The sequence below is a fragment of the Teleopsis dalmanni genome, chromosome 2 (genome assembly GCF_002237135.1).
Source record: "Teleopsis dalmanni isolate 2A chromosome 2, ASM223713v2, whole genome shotgun sequence".
Classification (NCBI taxonomy): Eukaryota; Metazoa; Arthropoda; class Insecta; order Diptera; family Diopsidae; genus Teleopsis; species Teleopsis dalmanni.
In genome coordinates, this window is record NC_051847.1 from 38,578,267 (window position 1) to 38,596,322 (window position 18,056).

General features: G+C 29.7%; 4 protein-coding genes across 4 annotated transcripts; 1 reads left to right on the forward strand and 3 right to left on the reverse strand.

Moving 5' to 3' along the window:
* Window positions 1-926: 926 nt before the first annotated feature.
* LOC119686011 (general odorant-binding protein 56a) lies at window positions 927-1,458 on the reverse strand. The gene is made up of 2 exons (XM_038100458.1): window positions 1,377-1,458; window positions 927-1,303 (listed from the first exon to the last, which is right to left on the reverse strand). Exons 1-2 carry the CDS (start codon window positions 1,440-1,442, stop codon window positions 950-952), a joined length of 420 nt encoding a protein of 139 aa, XP_037956386.1. The 5' UTR covers window positions 1,443-1,458; the 3' UTR covers window positions 927-949.
* A 336-nt stretch (window positions 1,459-1,794) lies between these two features.
* LOC119674350 (general odorant-binding protein 19d-like) lies at window positions 1,795-2,380 on the forward strand. Its single transcript, XM_038085487.1, has 2 exons — window positions 1,795-1,896; window positions 1,997-2,380. Exons 1-2 carry the CDS (start codon window positions 1,795-1,797, stop codon window positions 2,378-2,380), a joined length of 486 nt encoding a protein of 161 aa, XP_037941415.1.
* A 733-nt stretch (window positions 2,381-3,113) lies between these two features.
* On the reverse strand, window positions 3,114-3,784 carry LOC119685002. The gene is made up of 2 exons (XM_038099168.1): window positions 3,715-3,784; window positions 3,114-3,655 (listed from the first exon to the last, which is right to left on the reverse strand). The coding sequence occupies exons 1-2, from the start codon at window positions 3,754-3,756 to the stop codon at window positions 3,257-3,259; spliced, it is 441 nt and encodes a 146-aa protein (XP_037955096.1). The 5' UTR covers window positions 3,757-3,784; the 3' UTR covers window positions 3,114-3,256.
* Window positions 3,785-4,641: 857 nt separating this feature from the next.
* Window positions 4,642-5,417, reverse strand: LOC119685994. The gene is made up of 2 exons (XM_038100427.1): window positions 5,328-5,417; window positions 4,642-5,272 (listed from the first exon to the last, which is right to left on the reverse strand). The coding sequence occupies exons 1-2, from the start codon at window positions 5,382-5,384 to the stop codon at window positions 4,661-4,663; spliced, it is 669 nt and encodes a 222-aa protein (XP_037956355.1). The 5' UTR covers window positions 5,385-5,417; the 3' UTR covers window positions 4,642-4,660.
* Between the last annotated feature and the right edge of the window lie 12,639 nt (window positions 5,418-18,056).

The window sequence follows — 18,056 nt, forward strand, 5'->3', positions numbered from 1 at the left end:
GTACATTGGTATTTACCATAGTTTCGAGTAGGATAAATTAGATAAAAATTAGATAAATTTAGTATTACCATAGTGAAAATTTTATATGTTTAATAACCAAAAATAATAAATAAGTGCAATAAATAAATATTTATGTATGTAAGTGCAATGCAAATAATCCGTAGGAAAATTTAATTTACTTTACCTCAATTTACTCGAACCCGCACACGGCCACAATCATGAAATGGATAACCTTTAATATGTATATTTATACTTTATTAAAAAAACTTTTAACACCTGGTCACCTATGCCACAAAGTAAATCAATATCGTTGCATACTTTTCTGCTGATTTTTTATGGAAACAGAAAAACCATAAGCTCTGTCTATAATCTCTGTTTATAATTGAACAGATTATAAATAATTTTATATTTTTAAATTCAAATACTAATTAGTGACTTGAATAAAATACTTTCTTTTATGCAAAATCGTAATTATAAAAGTATGTTGTGGGAATTGGCTTTGCGATCTAGAGACGACATTATTACCTAGACACGACATTGGGACCTAGACACGAGATTGTAACCTAGAGATGACATTGTAACCTAGGTGTGACATTGCGCCCTACTGTAATTGGACAAAAAACAGTAATAAATTTTCTTTTTATTTTTGCAAGATATATACGTGGATAAAATGTTTCTATAGGTAAAATCTCATAAGCGAATAGGTATGTAGTAAGAACTGGCATACCATATTTGTATCATTACAGAATGATAATATTAGCAGAAGAAAAATTAGTTGGCGAATAAAAATCGGATTGAAAATTTCTGAAGAAAACCTTCTTACAAACATTAACAATGTAAAAATTTACAATTTTAGATAGAAACAAAAGTATAGATTCAAAATTGCATTCATTTTTATTTTTAAAATAAAATTATTAGGTGCTAAGTTTTTAGAAAGTCCTTAACAAATTTACATAAGTCCCTCAATACAATTTTCAAAATTGTAAACTACTTCACAAGCGTTTTCTCCTTTAACGCTAGCACATTTCTCCAATGCGGGCTTAATTTTTGTTTTATCAGTAAATACACGTTCCATATATTTGTATATAACCTCTGGCTTCTGTTTGCCGCTCTCATCAATCAAACCCAAATTTTTGTAAAAGCAGAGTACATAGCATTGCAAATTCTTCGACACCGGCTTACCATCAGATTTGATTTCTGTAGCGCCACTAATAAGACTTGCCTCTTCAGGAGTCAAACCGATTTGCTTCACACAAGCATCCTTCAATTTTGCCATAGCAGCAGTTTCTTCAGGAGTAGCGGCCTATGTTTGGGAGAACATTTTTTTTTGATGAATTGATTTATTAATTATTACAATTATTTTTATATATGCTTACTTTTATATCATTTATAAGGACAGCAAAGCCTAAAACTAGCACTAAACAAGCTGGGATGATACTCATTTTCTGTGTTTCAAAAGTTAAGCTTATTGCGAATGACATTTCAACTGCCAAACTGTGGCTTAAATAGTAAATTTAAACATTTTTTGTTAAAATTCAAATAATTGCCTAAAATTATTTTTTGAAACATTTTAAAAATTATTAAAATTATTTCAATAAATTGAATTTAATATTTAATAAAAACAATCCAATTGCACTAATCGCAACCACTTATTAAACGTTTAAAAATAATTTCAATTGTGAAGAATACTTATAATTTAAATTTTTTTGTGCTTAAAGAGTTATTTAATTTTTTTCTTTTTTTTTTCGTAGTTGCTATAAAAGTGTTAAAATAAATAAAGTAATTTTCAATAAAATGCAGGCAACCATGAAGTCGACAACATCAGCAAAGCAATTTATATTATTGCTGGCCGGCATCGTTGGCATATTGGAAATTGGCTACGTGAAAGCCAATTCAGTGAGCATAAATTTTAAATTAATTTCATGTTTTTATTTCAGTTAATGTGTATGTATAATCTGGTTATCATATCTTTTTACATTTTTTCACATTTTCATAGCCGGAAAATGCTGAACCTGATGCTGCATTACAGCAACTGCGTTTGGCATGTAAAAAGTCAACGAATTTGTCAGATGCGGACTTTAATCTGATGTTAGCAAATAAATTATTCACATGGAATACAAGTGCTAATGCAGCCGCTACAATACCCAAAACTGTGAAATGCTATACCGCATGTTTTCTGAAGCGATCTGATATCATACTTCCCGATAATAAATTGAATGAGGCACATATAAGACAGATGATAACTATGCTCACAAGAAATCCGAATAAAGCAAACGCTACGGTTGAGAAATGTCGGAATTTTATTGGAAGTGATGAATGTGAAAGAGCCTACGGTTTTGAGCTTTGCTTGATAGGAGAAACAGGACTTTACTTTTTATAAATAAATTATATCTATATACTTTATCTGCTATTGTATCTAAATTATTAAAGCATATTGAAAAATAATAGAATTGAAATTTGACAATTAAAAAACATAATAACAATTAATTAATTCAAAAATTCTACAACTGGTTTTTGGCTACATTCGTAAATAATACAGCATATAAATCCGTTAATGAATTTTCAAAGCAAATTAACAAAATTCCAACTTCGAATATACAAGTCAAGTATAGGTTTGGGTCAGTTGGGTTGGCTAATAAGCACTGACTCTGAGCTTCAAATTTTGCAGGATACGAGTTTAACCCTTGGTAGTTACAATCTAAAAAAATTATTTACGAATAATTAAAAATAACAAATAGTTCCAAGATCACCAATGAAGGGTATTTAGCAATACCCAAAAACAGCTCCATGATCCACCAAAAATTCAATTAATTAAAATAATAAAAAATTTTTGTTGTTATTGTTTATTACACGAAGTGATAAAGTCGATTAATGTAATAGTCTGATACTAAACCCAAAAACTATTACGTGGTTAAAAATACTCAGCTCGTAATCATTTGCTTTCAAAATTTTAATTTGATATCATTCTTTTCACTAAGAAAGATACAATCTAATCGCAACAGGCGACCAATATATTGCTATCATCATAAAAATTTTATGGAATTCAAAAAATTTTTGTGCAATTATTAAAAAAATATAGTAAAAAATAGTATAGTAAAAAACGTGTACTATATTTTTATTTAAAAAATAAAACAGATATTTGAAATAAAATATTTGGTGTTACATCCCATATGTAGTTTCTTCTTAGTTTAAGCGGTTATTGTTTAGTTTAACCTTCTTTTTTCATTTTATATCTTCAATTTTTCTATATATTAATTTATAGTTCTTCTTCCGGTATTCTTTTATCCAAAATCACTGATTTTGGTAACCGTCCCGTACGAAAACAAGTACCTACTCTATAAGCTGCTTCACAAGGATCACTAATTCCTACTGTAGCATTTTTACATTTCGGCAACAATTTCTGTATAAAAACATTGTGCTTATCACTTGAGTCATTCAGTTCATCAAACAAAAATTGTCCATCACGTATTATTCGAAGATCTTCCATCACACAAAGCCAAAAACATTTCGCATTACGATCCATCGCCTCATCGATTGATTCAAATGAGAGCTCCAGCACATCGTCCTCTGTCATGTTATATTTACTAGCACAATCCATTACAGATGATGTCAAATACACATATGGAATTGCTAGGCAGTATTGTAGGATTACTACCTAATAGAAAATATACTCCTTAACTAGTTAGATTTTAATTTAATACTAAAATTACTTACAAGTATATGAATTTTTATAAAAAAAATATCTAAACTTTGCATGGCACTTTATTTGAATTGCACTTTCAACTAAACTGCATAACGAAAATATTAGTTTGCTTTTATATGATGTGAATAATTTTATAAATAATTAGAGCTTTGGAAGTAAACAATATTACTGAGAATATGTAAATACAAGTGTTTTTTAAAGATAGAATTGCAAGACACAAGCTTTGCAGTCATTTTGCAGTCATTTTGCAGTAATGAGCACAAGACCCTGAATATTGTTTAAATATTTGTATCAGAAAAAATTAGAACAATCTTTAAATTATTTCTAGTAAAATATACATTGCAAAAATAATACACACAATTTCTTACTGAGTGCTAATATTGAAGATAGAAGTGAGAAACTCCTATATGTTGGGTGGCTATTACTTAAATGGCTGAGAAAAATTAAAACATTTCGATATATTCATATATGAAGAATCCAAAAAGTGCAAAAGTTGCAATTGATTTTCAATAAATAAAAATTTTATCCAAAATTGTACTTAAAAGCCACAGATACTTTTAATCACCCTATATATTTCAATGCACCCCACAAAACAAATAAACTTCAGTACTCCGACAATAACGTTCATTACATCCTTATAATAATAGCAATGATACTAAAAACATGTGAAGACTAAGACCTGACATACTCAGTATAAGAATACCAAAATCTTAAACACGAAATATCGATAATAATGGAACCCAACAGAAAATACCAAACGGGTCATGAAATTGGCGAAACTTAATAATAATTTAAAAGCAAAATAATAACTAATATTTTTAAATAATTTACGAAAGTTCAAATTTTTAGTTCTAAAACTTTTTAATTGTTTAATTTAAATAAAATTAAGACAATTTTTTCTAAAAAGTAGAACGCGTATAGCTTTCCCCTTAGCCACAACTTGACCAGTAGTAATAATTAATTTGCATCAATTTCGTTTTGCTTATCCATATCTGCACCGGTACCATCAGTAGTAGTATCGGTTATTTCAGCATCATCCATATCTGAACGATTTCCATACTCCAATATTTTACGTATTCTTCGTTCTGCTTCCAATGTCTTCAATCTACTCAAGCACATATGCATTTTATAAGAAACTTCACACTTATTATCGCTGTCCATGTTCATACATTCAGAAATTTTTGTCTTCTGTCGCTCCATCACAGAATAAAGTTTACTGAAAAATTCACGTTCCACAAACATTCCATTCTTCACTAGACCCATTTGCTCATATAAACAATGTGTAAAACATTGCAAGGATTCCTCGTTTCGTTCACTAAACGTTAAAGGAGAATTGGCATCATAGTCTTCGATATTAAATTGATTATCGTCGATATTTTGATCATCTCCTTCTATGCTGGTAACCACTTCTGGATCGTTTGTTAATAAGCTAATGCGAAAACGTTCTAACTCAGCCATAGAAATTTCAGTTTCTTTTATACAAGTTCGTAACATATCAGTGGAGAGGCTAGGCTTTGGAGGATCAGTAAGGGCCAGTGATAAATTGAATGAAACCGATAAAGAACGGCTCTAGGAAAGAAACAATATTATTCATATTATATTATGCTTGAAATACTTTACTTACAAAGGATTCTTTCACAAGACAGCATATCACTGTATACAATAAACCCGTTGCAAACATTGAGAAAATTATATTTTTTTTCTGGAATAAATATTCATCCGATTGATGAATTGAACTTCTATTCACTAAATTTTGAAAATATTATTAAAGTCGTGGCCTTAGGTTACCTTAATTTATAGCCAACTTTTTTAATGATTTCAGTTAAATTTATTTTAAGATAAAAATTATTGATTGTTTTGTTATTAAAACTAAATTTGTTTTTAATGATCGATTAATGGTTGTGCAAAATATTAAAGAGTTTATGGTTGAATAATTTTTTTCGTTAAATAAGCACATTTTATATACTAAAATCGCCAAACTATAAATGAGTCAATAAATCAATATATATATAAATGTTTTTAAGTTTTATTAAGCAGATTTGAATAATTTAGAAATGTTAATTACATTCGTATATGTCCCGACCACTGCTTATAAGAATAATATATGCTCCCTTAATATTCACTTAGCCCTTATACCTATAATATTTATTGTGTTTTAATACTAGAAAAATAAATTTTACTAACATCAATTTTAGTATGATAACAAAATGAAAGAATTAAAATATATATATGTATATATTATAATAGGTGCAGTAAAACGAAATCCCATATTTTTGCGTGCAATTGAAGTCTGATTTACCATAGTTATAATGATCCGATTGAGGTCAAATATACGTCGTTTTGTTCGATGACTTGTTGCCATTTTGAAAGTAATTTCATTATCCTCTCTCTCAATGAAGTCCTCGTCTTTGTTGGCAAAAAATTAAGACAGTCGATTTTCACAAGACTCTCTTGAAGGTAACTTTTTTAATGCCAAGTCTGAGCTATAAGAATGATGCATAAGAACTTCCCAACCAAGCTTCTAGAACTTTTGGCGAGTCATTATCGATGTGTGTCGATTAGCGTTGCCCTCACGGTGTGTTGTGGCAACATCGAACATCTTTATGTATCCAATCTTATTCAAATGGTTCCAAATGATTTGATGTGCAAACTTAAGCTCTTAGGCAATAGAATAGTGACGATGACTTACATGTCAGTCTGATTCAAGAATTTTTATGTTTTTATCTATATTTTCAGCAATTGGACTTCCAGTATATGGTGCATCTTTGACATCCAGGTGACCGGAATCAAATCGACGAAACAAAAATTAGGCATGATTGACTGTTAGAGCATCAGAACCATAAACACTGTTCAGTCTGATCAACTATACTCATCTGTTGGAAAAACGATGGACTTCTTTTTGCTGTACTTAATATATTGGGTTTGCTGAACTGAAATTCAGTGGTTTCAGCAGTAAGTTTCACTTGCGTCTCTCGACCGGAGATGTAGATCTGGTACGATGAGCTGTATCAGAACACACAGCTTTAGTAGTGTTAACCAATAAAAGTTTTTCCTGGTAATGGGGGTATTGTGGGGACTATGGTTGAAACCCGAAGACACATAATTAAAGTGACTATATTAATTTATTTTTATTCAATTTGAAGTTCCATTTTTCAACTGATTATTGGGTCGCAAAGAGGAGCAGAAATGTTAGATAGGCCACGCTTTTTCTCAAAGAGGAAACTATAGTTTCAAATGGTCCCGGTAGAGTTTCTTGTAATTCATTAAGCAAAACCGTAAAGCTTTTTTTTACAAAATCAACTTTATTACTCCAAATGTTCTCTTTCAAACTCAGTACAGTAATTTGAAGAGTATTAAAGTTGGTCAGCAAATCGTTCAGGATGTCGTTATAAATTTCTCACATCCATTAAAGGTATTTATTTTACTCTCAAATGCCTTTTTCTAAAAAGTTTAAAATTACTTAGTGACAAATTTGATAAATACGAGATATGATTGACTTCGGTATTAGAACTATAAAATAGTTATTAGAAGCACCTATTACTACAAAGACATACTTGTCTTTAAAAATGTCTTCTAGAAATAACAAAATTTGACCAACTTTACAACTATGATCCAATCAAATCTTAATTAAATTTCATAAATAATCCTTTTGAAAAGCCCAACGTTCTTACGTAGTACTTAATTGAATCACTACTTGGTTATGCCTAGTAAAAAAGTTGTTAAAAAATAAAAATTAAAAGTTGTACGAGTTGAGAGCTGATAGCTGAGGCGGGAGTCAGTAATTAATTTAAACCATAACTCCAAGATTGGAAGTTAACATTCACTTAACGCATCATAAATCATAAATCAAACAAATTATATACTTTGCTTTTTGCATTTTCAGCATTCAACCAAAGTTGATTTTACAAATTCATTAAAAAATTATACAAAAACATTAAAATCAGGCATTTTCACATCAACAGAAAAAAATTACAATAAAAATCAAAGAAAAAAAGTTTGTTAAATAAAAATTTATTACAAAATATATGAAAAGCGCAAAATAAACAACAACAATAAAAATGAAAAATTGTGATTAATTACATTTTAAATTTTGCTTATAAATTATAATTACTTTCGACATCGAAAACAACCAAAACCATTGCCGGCAAAAATGAGCAATGAAAACAGCAAAAATCACAAAACCTGTCAACAACAGAAAAAAGTTAATTTTTTAATGGTTTCGCATTAAAAAAAGGTTTCGCATTTTTTTAATTATTATTCATATTTAACAATACATAATACATAACTAATGGGAAGTGTACATAAGCCAAATTGTTTATACACGCAAGTGAACAATTTATTTGTATTCTTATTTTTTAACCTGGAAATTTACTCCAAACAATACGAGAAGTCAACCATTCGCAAAAAAAATATATATATACTTTTTTATGCATCCAAATGAAGTATAGTACTTCTGCATTCTTAAGTTTTTTCAAGACTACGTATATGTAATATATTTAAGTATATTAATATATATATAAATATACTTCATATTGTTTACTTAAAAATTGAAAGTTTATAAATTACAATATGTTAGAAATAATGTTTCTGAAGTTCTCTCTGTCTTTAGCAGCATGTACCAATTCTCCAATCATTCTTAATCCAGTCCATTGTCAGATGTTCTTTAACTAAGACATTTGTTTTCTTCCTATGCCGCGTTTGCCTTCGATTCTACCTTCCACAATCAGCTGCAGCAATTCATATATTAAACCAATATACCTAGTTTTTCTTATTTTGATAGTCTTTAGGAGTTGTAGCCTAGAGTGCCACAAATATATCTTCACATTTCTTATAGTATTCACATCTATATTCATTAACGCTTAATGATGTAGTCTTCAGCTCCATAACCCTAACTTTGTGACTTCAGTCGGATTAAAATGGATATCACAAACTGTATTGAAATTTTTATTTCATAAACAGAAGAAAGATACACAGAACTCTTTTAATTAACGCTTTATGATATAGTCTTCAGCTCCACAAGTTCAACTGTGTGAATTGAGTCAGATGAAAATAGATATAGGTAGATTGATAAGTACCTATCTTCACAACAAATGGCAACGCCAGAAGAAAATCAATTCTATTTTATATGTCTGGAAATTTTTAAACGACAGCTCTTAAAGTTTCGACTGCATCATATAGTTAGCTTTTTGCAAATAATTGAAATAATGCAACGTGGTAATTTTTAATAAAATGAATGAAATTGAATATAGTTCAGTAATAAAATTCCTTTAAGTGTAAGTACTTTAAGTACTCCACTTAGAGTCACGAACTGAATGAAAATTTTAGTTTTATAAACCGTAGAAAGATATACAGAACCAAATCTGGTTAATACATCCAGACAGCGATCTTTTTATTCCCGTACATTCAATTAAAAATGTATTTTGCAGCGCGATGTGGTCATGTAGAATCCACAAAATGTTCTTCCAAAAACCCAACAATTTTTAGTGGAGTCTTGAATTATATTTTGTATTAACTATACAGAAATAATATTAAATAAATAATAAACCTTTTAATAATAAACAAAAGGTTTGTTGTTGTAATTCACTACTGTTCAAAATACGTCTCTACTAGAGACGTAGAATTTTGATTCAAAAACAGCTGTTAATTTCAGTGTAATCTTACTACTCTGGCAACAAATCTAGAGTGTTATAAATTAATCTCAAGTGTTATATATTTCACTCGAGTTTTACCATTCAAAAAAGAAAATTGCACTAAAAGTGAGTCTCGAGTAAAAAAGTTACACTAGATCTACCAACCGAAAACGGCTTAAGAATACCTGCCAATTTTATTTATCGATTTTAATTAAAGTAATGTAACTAAACACCACAAATTCATTTCAATTAATATTTGTAACAATTAAGTTCGCAATAATATGTGGTTAATAATACTTTTTGGAGAGTGCAAACAACCCTAAATATTTTTTCTCAACTTTCCCAAAAACGAACTGATATTCTATCTTCTCAATGCATTTTCATTCCCTTCACTAGATTTAGTGATGATACCATTTTTTTCTCAATACAAAACTATTAACACAAAAAAAAGAAATTTTGCTTAAACAGACAAGCAAGTCGACAGGCGGAAGTGACAAAATGAATTATACGAGTGCGTCCATCATCATAGCCTTTTAGTTCGAAGGATATATTTTCCCTTGTAATAAAGGAAGGACATATCAAAAAAAGTTGAAATTTTATTAGCTGCATTGTTTGCTGCTCAGACTACGTGTCAATCTGTTCAAGTCAATTTCATATAAAATAATACAACTGTCTTTTGTAAAAATTCAATTTCTTTCTTGCACTTCTGCAAATATACAGACACGATATATAAATGAATCAGTTGGTAATTTTGTTTCCTGTTTTCTTACTTTTCATGTACATGTGCCTACGTCTTTGCCATTGTTTTTTCCGGTTGTACTTCCGGCGTATGTCTGCCTATTGTCTAGCCATTGTCTTCCATTCTCGATGACAAATATCTCCAAGTTGCAGTGAAGCATTCACTTTACGAACTCACATAAACATTTGCAGTTTCATATAGAAAAAAAAAATTAGTGAAAAGCAAGTATTGAACTGTCTTTAACCCCTGCTTTTGAAAGAAAACTTTAAAGTATAGATATTAAGGACCACTATATGTACTTAACAAATTAAATTGTATTAATTGATTAAAGCGGATTAGGAAAACACTTCAAATTCCAATCAAAATAATTGCAATCAAGTGATTGTTTGTCGACATACTCAAAATATAACAAAACTTCAAACGTATCTATTTCTTTATGTATGTATTTGAAGTTATAAATTGATATACTTGATATTTAGTTTCGTGTAACTCCAACTCTTACTGCTTCTATTTGCTTTCTTTTTAGTTGAGAATAAAGTAAAACCAATTAAAAATGAATTTTTCATTACGTAAGTAAAGGTAAACAGACCACTTCATACAACCCAAACCTCGTAATCTGTTTGTAAGTCTCAACTCCAGTGTTTCTATTCAACTTTCTCCTGCAATTGTTTGCTTTTTTAGACACAAACGTGACGTACACGTCGCATCTAAGCAAATATTGTAGTAATTAACTCGTTCCATACACATTTTTCCAAAACTTTTGTACATTTCCATATGCAAGCATATATGTATCTAGATACATTCACTACACAAAAACAAAAAAGATTGTTTTTCTTCTCTTTCACCGGCAAAAATTTGAGTAAATTAAAAACAAATAGGATTTGCTGTGTAAATAAAATATCACAGGATTCACATTTCTAGAAATTTATTTGGTTTTATTAACACTTGTTGGTGTATTTGTGCGTTTGTTACTGTGAAAATTTATTGTTTATTTAATAAATTTTGAGATACATTTTCATCTATCAGATACTTGAAGTATTTACTTCACAATTGATTCACAAACTCTGATCGTAAAATTTTTGCAATTAAACTTTAAACTTTCAATTAAAAGTTCAAACTTCGGTACTTAGAATCACGTAGGAAATTTACATTTTATATATATTTGTATTTTATGATAAGTTTTTCAAATCTAGTATGTAACTATATTTTGTATATATTTAGTAATGTATAGTATTTATATTCAGGTAACCTTTACCCGCTCATACCTTCAGTATTTTATTTACTGTTTGCAGAAAGACAAATAATAAGTAAAGTTTCATTCCATCTATTCATGCCAAAAAATTACACGAGCCAATGTGTCAACTCAGAGAAGATAGTTGATACGATAATCAAAGCTCATATTTTCATAATTAAAAATTATTAAAAATATATGCTTATATATATAAATTAGGTTAGACGTTAGTTTTGGTTTTACTGAAGCTTAGAAACATACATATAATTGACATATAATTTTGTATTAGATATATGTCTTCTAATGTTGATTAAAATTCATATAACATAAAATGAAATGAGTCTCAAACATCCAAATCTGAACTCACCCATACTACTTTCACCACAATTATTCTTTTCTATAACAGAAGTCTAAATTCTAAATCGAAAGCAAAGACATGACAAACTACAAGAATTTTTCTAAGGCAGACATGATCCTAAATAGCCGGTTTAAATACAGCTATAATAAATCTAAGCCAATCAATCACATTTTATATATATTCCATTTTATAAATTAAGCTTATAGTAAATCTCAAATTTAAAGTTTAATACATAGGTATATTAGTAAAAGTTTTTCTAGCAAAAATCCTTGTCGGAATCGGCAGTTGAAATAACAGTTATATCCAAAGCTGAATCGATATAAGTAGAATTTTGTATATTTTCTCTTATGAATGCTAGTATATTCTATTATAAACTTTATTTAAATTTAAATTTATTAAAAACTGAGATAACTTATATAGTTTATATATATGGCAGCTACAGAATATAGTAATCAGATTTCGGCCAATGCAACAAATAATTAAGGTCCACTCACGATAAATATGTGCGCTAATAGCTCAAACACTGAAGAACTATTTTGCACTAAAACAAACAGACGGACAAGCCTAAATGGACTCTGATTAAGAGCTGATTAAGAATGTATATGGTTTATTGAATCTACGAAGGTTCCTATGATGCGATATAAAACTCTGAATAAATCCTATTAGATTTTCTTGTTTAAAGTGAATAAAAGTAACATGTAATGGATTAAACACCAACTATTCGGAATGTTTGTATAACATTTTTTCCTTTTTAACAACATTGAGTAATATTTTATTATTATTTTGGCAGGCGATGTACTCTTCTCACTAAAACATTAGAACTTCTAATATAACAATCATACAGATAACAAGTAGGCAGATTGGCCCATTTATTTATGGGTCTTCTTATTTTTATATTTATATATATATATTATATTTTATATATCATTATATTTCCTATTATTACAATAGAATATATCATATATTGTATGTTAATACAAATAAATTTTTTTATTATTTACAAATATTTATATACCTATTATTAGAAATTATAAAGCAAAAATAATATAGGTAACACCTACATAATTCTAGTACCTTAATTACAGAAACCAATGATATGATTAGGCCAAGTAAAATTATTTTGTCAAAATCAATGACCATACAAGGGAATCGTTTTTAAAATTTAGATTTAGAAATTTTTATGTACACAAATACTTAAGCATTCATCGAAATCTTTCTATTAACTTAAATTTTTCAATGATGAGACTATATCACACTCAATCTTGCTAGGCAAGTTTGTTTTTGTGGAACAAAACTTTTGTCCATCTTACCTTAAGCCTAGTAACTGTCAGAAAATGAGTCTATATGATTCAATGTGGTCCATACGTTTTAATACGGTCGATGCGGCGAGAGTCTATACAGTTTGCATTGAAACGTATACGATGTGGGAACTGGAATCAAGAAGTATTGCGAGGTTCAACTTTAAATTAATTAATTATGAATTTTTTATTATGAGGTAACTTAAAATCAAAGGTCTATGCTAACAAGCCCCGAACCACATGTTAAGTGAAGGTGAAAAGACAAAGCAATATCAACAGAATTCGGCCATATATAAGCACAATGGTCACAAAAAATTTCGACAAAATTTCATAAAAATTAAGGCTTATATGCATATAGAACCGTTGAAGATATTTGTCAATTGTGTTCTTCCAAACATAAGCTTATCCTATGTTCTGCTAAACAAAAAAGGCGTCCGACTTGTAATAGGGAAACTCTATTTTTCATTACGGAGTCAAAAAACATCTATTTAATCAAGGTTTTACAAGAGACGATAATTGCAGACTTTCTCACGAAGAAGAAGAAACAGCAGAACATATTCTGTGTCACTGTAATAATCTTGCCAGATTTACACTTCAGAACTTATCAACTACCTATTCAAAATATCTCTCCAAAGGACATAATGGTAGTTTTAACTACTAAGCGCCTATGGAACTAAAATAGGTTTGTCGCAATAATCTTCAAAAGGTACATTGACGTGATGACATAGTTCCTTACCCTTTCAAAATTTATCTATCTATCTATCTATGTTGTTTATAATTGAATAAAAAAATAATAAGAGTTTCAAAAAGCACATTTTTTTGTTGAATTAACATCTTGCGTTAGTTTTGATATACATTTTATATTCTTCAGTCCATTTTTTTAATGGCTCTCTGTTTATTTGTATTTAAATTTTAAGTCTATAAAATAACAATTTAAAACTTTCACCCCATCTTGTTCAATTTTTCACAAAACAACTCGAAACTTTAAAAATCAAAGTAAAGTAACTATGTCATACTCTAAGGATTGCAATATCGATTCAAACAAATATTTTTAAAATATACCCAACAACTCTTATGAACTATGAAACTCAAAACAAACTTCTCACTTGAAATTATGTTGTTTTCATTGAAATGTTTTTTTTCTCAATCCCCCCGAGTAAAAGTCATAAATTACTAATGCATTTAATGCCTAACCGAATTGTCACAATTTAAATTGACATAAAGAGGGTCCTTTGTCAAAATGAAGCATAGCAAACGTTGCGCACTTGTACCCCCACTCAGGACGTCGTCCACAAACCAAGCTATTCTAAAAAGTTTAAATTGTTGTTAAACAATTGCCACCAATTTAAAGGTAAATATGCAAATATGCCCGACATAGACAAACGAAAGTTAATACCGAATACATTTGCCAATACAAATGCATTATTCGAAATGTACTCATAGTAGAAAGTTAAAAATTCCCGCAGGATTAAAATTTTAGTTTGGAATTGTACAAACGAAAGTAGAAAAGTTTAATTTTTTTATTCTGTTAAAATTAATCGTAAAAAAGCAAACAAGCAAAACTCAAAACTCAAAACTGAAAACAGAAAACCGAGTTTCAACTTTGTTTGCAGTGTAATTTTTTGACACACGCACTAGTGTAAATATAATTTACGCTAAACAAACAGAAATCCTGCCACGCAAGGACTTGCAACACACAAAATATCGCATATGGAAGCAAGGACGAAACGGTAATGCATGTGACTAAATTTGAGGCGAATTTATTTTTATCCATTGATGTTGTTCTACTAAAGCGCAAAAACCAAAATCCAATTAACAAATCATTAAACTTTTATTAAACGACAAGCAAAAAGGATACTCGTACTCGCACACAGATTGCATCAAGGGCCCAAGTAAACGAAAGGATGTGCGCTGCTGCTAGTAAATTCCCTTTCAATACGAAAATTGCTATTGGGATTTTCGGTTGCATGTGTTGATTCTTTTGCTGTTTGTGTTGCTCTTCTAATATGCATGGATTGCGTTTTTGGGGGACAAGATTTGGACTTATGCCGTAGGCCAAGATTAATTTTGAAAGTTTACTTCAAAGGTATACAATGATTTATTTTAGTTTGTGAATGTACTTATACTCATGTCAATTTATTTGATTTTCATAGTAAAATGTCACAAATAATAGAACATTAAATATTTAGTTTGTTTAATGAAATTCTTTGAAAGAACTTTAATAAGTAATAATTTACTTAAGATCAGAAACTGAATTATTTTTGTTTCATTAACAATTAAAAATGCACGGAAGAGACAAAATTCAATAATAAAACAATATGTGATACAACATTAATTTAATTTAATTTAATTTAATTTAATTTTTAATTTAATAATTAATGTTAAGTTTTATTCTTAAATCGATTTATAACGAACTTCCAGAAACTCTGATCATTTGTATTTTTCTTTTTACTAAATGGGATATTGACCCTTGTTTTGAATAATTTTTTATTATATTAATTTTATAATTTACTTTTCCCATAAAAATTATTCCTTGTGTATATATTGTATATGAATAAATAGTCATACTACATATTTATGATTTATTATATATATGTACATCTGGTATACATATATGAATACTCATATACATTGGTAATCTGAAATGCGTCAGTTAAAGCTATTAGGTTATTAACACATCAGGTTTTTCATTATTGTTTAGCTTCAAACTATAAATTACTACAACAGTTATGGAAATTCATTCCGTCTATACTAAAGCTTGGTATTAGTACTATTTCCCTTCCTCCTCACCAAGCAAATTTGCTTCGCCGACGACTATCTCGTCTTCATGTAATTGTCAAATCCCTACCGCATCTCTAGTGAGCTTACTGTTCAGGTTAGGACCATCTTACGAGTTGAGCTGTAAGATTAAGCCCAATTCCATCAAGTTTTTGTCTTAGTTATTCTAGGCAAAAGTCGAGTTCGCCCCAGAAGCTTTGATGCCTCACTTAGAAAGCTAGAGCTCGGCAATATGCGCATTAAGATAGTAGACAATCAAAAGTATCTCGGTGTTGTGCTATCTCCTCGGTACAACTTTATTCCTATGAACAGCTCCGTCAGATGGAAAAAATATGGGTTTTTGAGTTAAGCTTCTATGCAATTGCACCAACTACAAGCTCAAGCCCGACAAACCTAAGGTGACTCGCGTCGACGAGTGCCTTCTTACACTCGTTTGTCGGTATCTCACCCGACAGCATATCTCCTCCTCCGACGCCTCAACACCAACACCCCCACCCCTCCACCAATACTTCACGCTATACTTTAATGAGGGAGATTAGGACATCTCCAACATCTCACTCTACAACAACGGCTCTAGTGACTCTACTCACATAGTCTATTACTAACCTACTCCTCGAGCTTGCGTAATAACCCCAACGTCTGCCCGTACTCATCGTCCAATTTTGTCACGTTTATGCTTCCTGACTTAGTTAAACTTAGACCTCTAGGTATACAGCTTCTTGACCATATTTCTTCCCTTTATTTGCTGTAATGAAATTTCCTTATTGCGGTGGTTATAGTAGGTTAAAGTCTCACCATTAGTGTTAAGTGTAATATGTAACATTTATTTCGTTCGATATTAAACACGAACATTTCATAAAGCCAAAAAATTCTGGGATCATTATTTTCTTCTATATCTTCTCCGAAATACATGCCTGCGATGCCTGGCTATTGAACTCAAAATAGATTCAAACAGAAGTTAAATTTTTTATACTACTTAAAATTTACTTCATTTAAACTTCATTTATTTCATTTTGCTATAAGCAATTTAAGATAAATGTTACCACAAAATCTATTGATTCGTCTATGCCGATCATTACTAAAATTGTGTGTTGATAGCATTAGATACGGAACTTCAATACCTGGTTTGTGCTTAATACAATATTAAACATTTCATTTACTATCAGACTTAAAACAAAGAATTTCAATTTACCATCTTTTTACAATGATTTCCTTTTGAAAATGTTTATTGCTATTTAAACATACTCACTTTGCCAATCGCATGCGTATTCAATTAAATCGCGCCCATTGTAAAGTTTCGTTCAGAAACCATTCATAACTAATTAATGAACTTACTTTGATTTTGATTCTCTTTCTGTTTGTTTCCGTATCCGTTTTCGATTTGTTTGCCTGTTCGTTAAACAAAAGTTAATAAACAACACGTTTCGAAAAGCAATTCTTTTGTCCTTACAATAGCTATAAGGAGCTACTCTAACAGAAAATACTTCAAGTTCCAGTAAAAGAAAATTAATTCTAATATAAAGTTAATCTCTAAAAACTTATGTGTATACTCTTTCTGAAGATAAGATAACTTGTATTTAATTTTATGTCTTTGTATCAAGATTTTCTTGAAATCTATAGGGCCTACTAGGACTATTACTATATATATGTCAATAACGAAGTTTTCTTCTTCTAGGTATCTTGTCCGCTTCGAACGTTGGCTAGCATGATTGCTATTTTGACTATATCTACAGCCTCTCCAAAAAGTGATCTTGTACTTTTATTGAACCATTGACGTAAATTCTACAGCCGTGATATCTTTCAAATTCCAGTGCCACGTCTGTCTTCAATTCTGTCTTCTATAATTAATTTTAATAGTCCGTATTTTTCCGGATACCTCAGAATATGACCAAAAAACTCCAACTTACGGCGTTACTATCTCTAATATTTTTGACTTTTTGTTGACCTCCCGAAGAACCACTGTATTTGTAATTTTTTCTATCCAGCTTATTTTCAGCATACGTCGATAACACCACATTTCAAAAGCCTCGTATTTATTCATCGATGCAACAGACAGCGTCCATGCCTCTGTCTCGTAGAGGAGTATAGAGAATATATAGCATCGCAGCATTCTTATATATAATAACAATTTTATACTAAAACTTAAAACAGAAGAAATCTTCCCTCATGTGTCATAAATATCATAACATTCTGTTATTCATCTCAAAGTTTGCAGTTCATCGATTTTCCAACGTAACTCTGTCATCGTCTAATATAAGGAATGTAGTGCTCTCTATAAAGTCCGCAATATTTAGCATTATTTTCACTTCCTTTTATTAC

What these genes read in the sequence shown, in the direction of transcription:
- LOC119685994 (XM_038100427.1), bottom strand. Translation starts at nt 5,384, where the DNA reads ATGTTTGCAACGGGTTTATTGTATACAGTGATATGCTGTCTTGTGAAA. An exon ending in GTCTTGTGAAAGAATCCTTT is followed by an intron (nt 5,273 to 5,327) that starts GTAAGTAAAGTA and finishes TTTCTTTCCTAG; the next exon opens with AGCCGTTCTTTATCGGTTTC.
- LOC119674350 (XM_038085487.1), top strand. Translation starts at nt 1,795, where the DNA reads ATGCAGGCAACCATGAAGTCGACAACATCAGCAAAGCAATTTATATTA. An exon ending in GCTACGTGAAAGCCAATTCA is followed by an intron (nt 1,897 to 1,996) that starts GTGAGCATAAAT and finishes ACATTTTCATAG; the next exon opens with CCGGAAAATGCTGAACCTGA.
- LOC119686011 (XM_038100458.1), bottom strand. Translation starts at nt 1,442, where the DNA reads ATGAGTATCATCCCAGCTTGTTTAGTGCTAGTTTTAGGCTTTGCTGTC. An exon ending in TCCTTATAAATGATATAAAA is followed by an intron (nt 1,304 to 1,376) that starts GTAAGCATATAT and finishes TCCCAAACATAG; the next exon opens with GCCGCTACTCCTGAAGAAAC.
- LOC119685002 (XM_038099168.1), bottom strand. Translation starts at nt 3,756, where the DNA reads ATGCAAAGTTTAGATATTTTTTTTATAAAAATTCATATACTT. An exon ending in TTATAAAAATTCATATACTT is followed by an intron (nt 3,656 to 3,714) that starts GTAAGTAATTTT and finishes ATTTTCTATTAG; the next exon opens with GTAGTAATCCTACAATACTG.